The 1,079-nt window shown below is 46.3% G+C and overlaps 1 protein-coding gene and 1 long non-coding RNA gene across 4 annotated transcripts in view; one reads left to right on the top strand and one right to left on the bottom strand.

Moving 5' to 3' along the window:
- Positions 1-1,079, bottom strand: part of tprg1 (tumor protein p63 regulated 1) — a 19,122-nt gene that overhangs the window by 13,783 nt on the left and 4,260 nt on the right. For all 3 annotated transcript variants that reach the window (XM_032526781.1, XM_032526780.1, XM_032526779.1), the window contains one exon: positions 130-306. In XM_032526781.1, the coding sequence (XP_032382672.1) occupies positions 130-306 (177 nt within the window). The remainder of the gene's footprint in view (positions 1-129; positions 307-1,079) is intronic.
- Positions 1-1,079, top strand: part of LOC116696085 (uncharacterized) — a 25,572-nt gene that overhangs the window by 13,018 nt on the left and 11,475 nt on the right. The window contains exon 2 of the long non-coding RNA XR_004333616.1: positions 736-745. This is a non-coding gene — a long non-coding RNA (uncharacterized LOC116696085). The remainder of the gene's footprint in view (positions 1-735; positions 746-1,079) is intronic.

Raw genomic sequence — 1,079 nt, forward strand, 5'->3', positions numbered from 1 at the left:
ACCAGAACAACTTCTTTCCAGAGACTATTTAGCACCGTGGCCAGAGCTTCCACCTATCCTGAAATGTTTGTGTGGTGTAGCCAGGCCTTACTCCACATCGCTATGTCAAGGGTTAATGAGTGGACTTACTCAATGAGAGCACGCTTTGGGAAGCTGAATTTGCCATAGGAGATGCGGTCCACAAGGTTCAGTGAGATCCTCTGGACTTGCTCACAGTTGAACATGACGAAGTCGTACTTGAAGATCAGGAGCGAGTTCTCCGTGATGAGAACAAGACGCTCTTTTTCATTGTTCCAGTGATCAACCCTGAAACAACCAGAGAAAGAGAGAGAAACTTTTTTTACGTAGAATGTGGGAAGGTGAACAGACTGGATGATGACTGATGACTGGAAAGTCAACGACACCAAGACGGCGGCTACGGCGCAATCCCAGAAGTGGAACGTCGTGGATCTAGACTAGCTCGACTGTAACTTCATATTTAGCTTCATGAATTGAGATCATCATGCCTTTTCTAAAGCGAGTGACAATGAGGAATTTCTCTTGCTTTTTTGACATTAGTCCCCCCCCGGCCTCCCTCTGCAGCAGTGTCGCAGAATTACCATATAATGCAATCTCTGTGTGGTTTTATCTTGCTTCTGTAGCGACTGTAACTGCTGGCACAATGTAGGACAAACTTTAACGTGTGTGGGACAGAGCTGTATAAATGGGATGTATTATTCATTCTCACATGGCCAGGCTTTTAAATGTTTCCTGAAAGCTTGTGCAGGAGTGATCCAACCTGACAACTGCAAGTGCACTAGGTGAATGTCGGCAGTCTCGGTGCTCCAGGCAGTTAGTTCACTACCTCTGCAGTGACTTATTCTTGGAGTTGGGTTAGTTAAGAACAATGATATTAGGCTCATGTGATCAATGAGGATGTCTCTATCTAATCATGCTTAGGCCATATGGGCCTGTACTGTAATATATTATGCAGAATCCTCTCCCCATGGAAAGCAGGCTATATGCACTTATACGGTGCATATCCCCCACCCGCTCAGGGCGCTGGTTCGGCTGGCAGCCCACTCACTCTGACATCTCTC

The sequence above is a fragment of the Etheostoma spectabile genome, chromosome 9 (genome assembly GCF_008692095.1).
Source record: "Etheostoma spectabile isolate EspeVRDwgs_2016 chromosome 9, UIUC_Espe_1.0, whole genome shotgun sequence".
Classification (NCBI taxonomy): domain Eukaryota; kingdom Metazoa; phylum Chordata; class Actinopteri; order Perciformes; family Percidae; genus Etheostoma; species Etheostoma spectabile.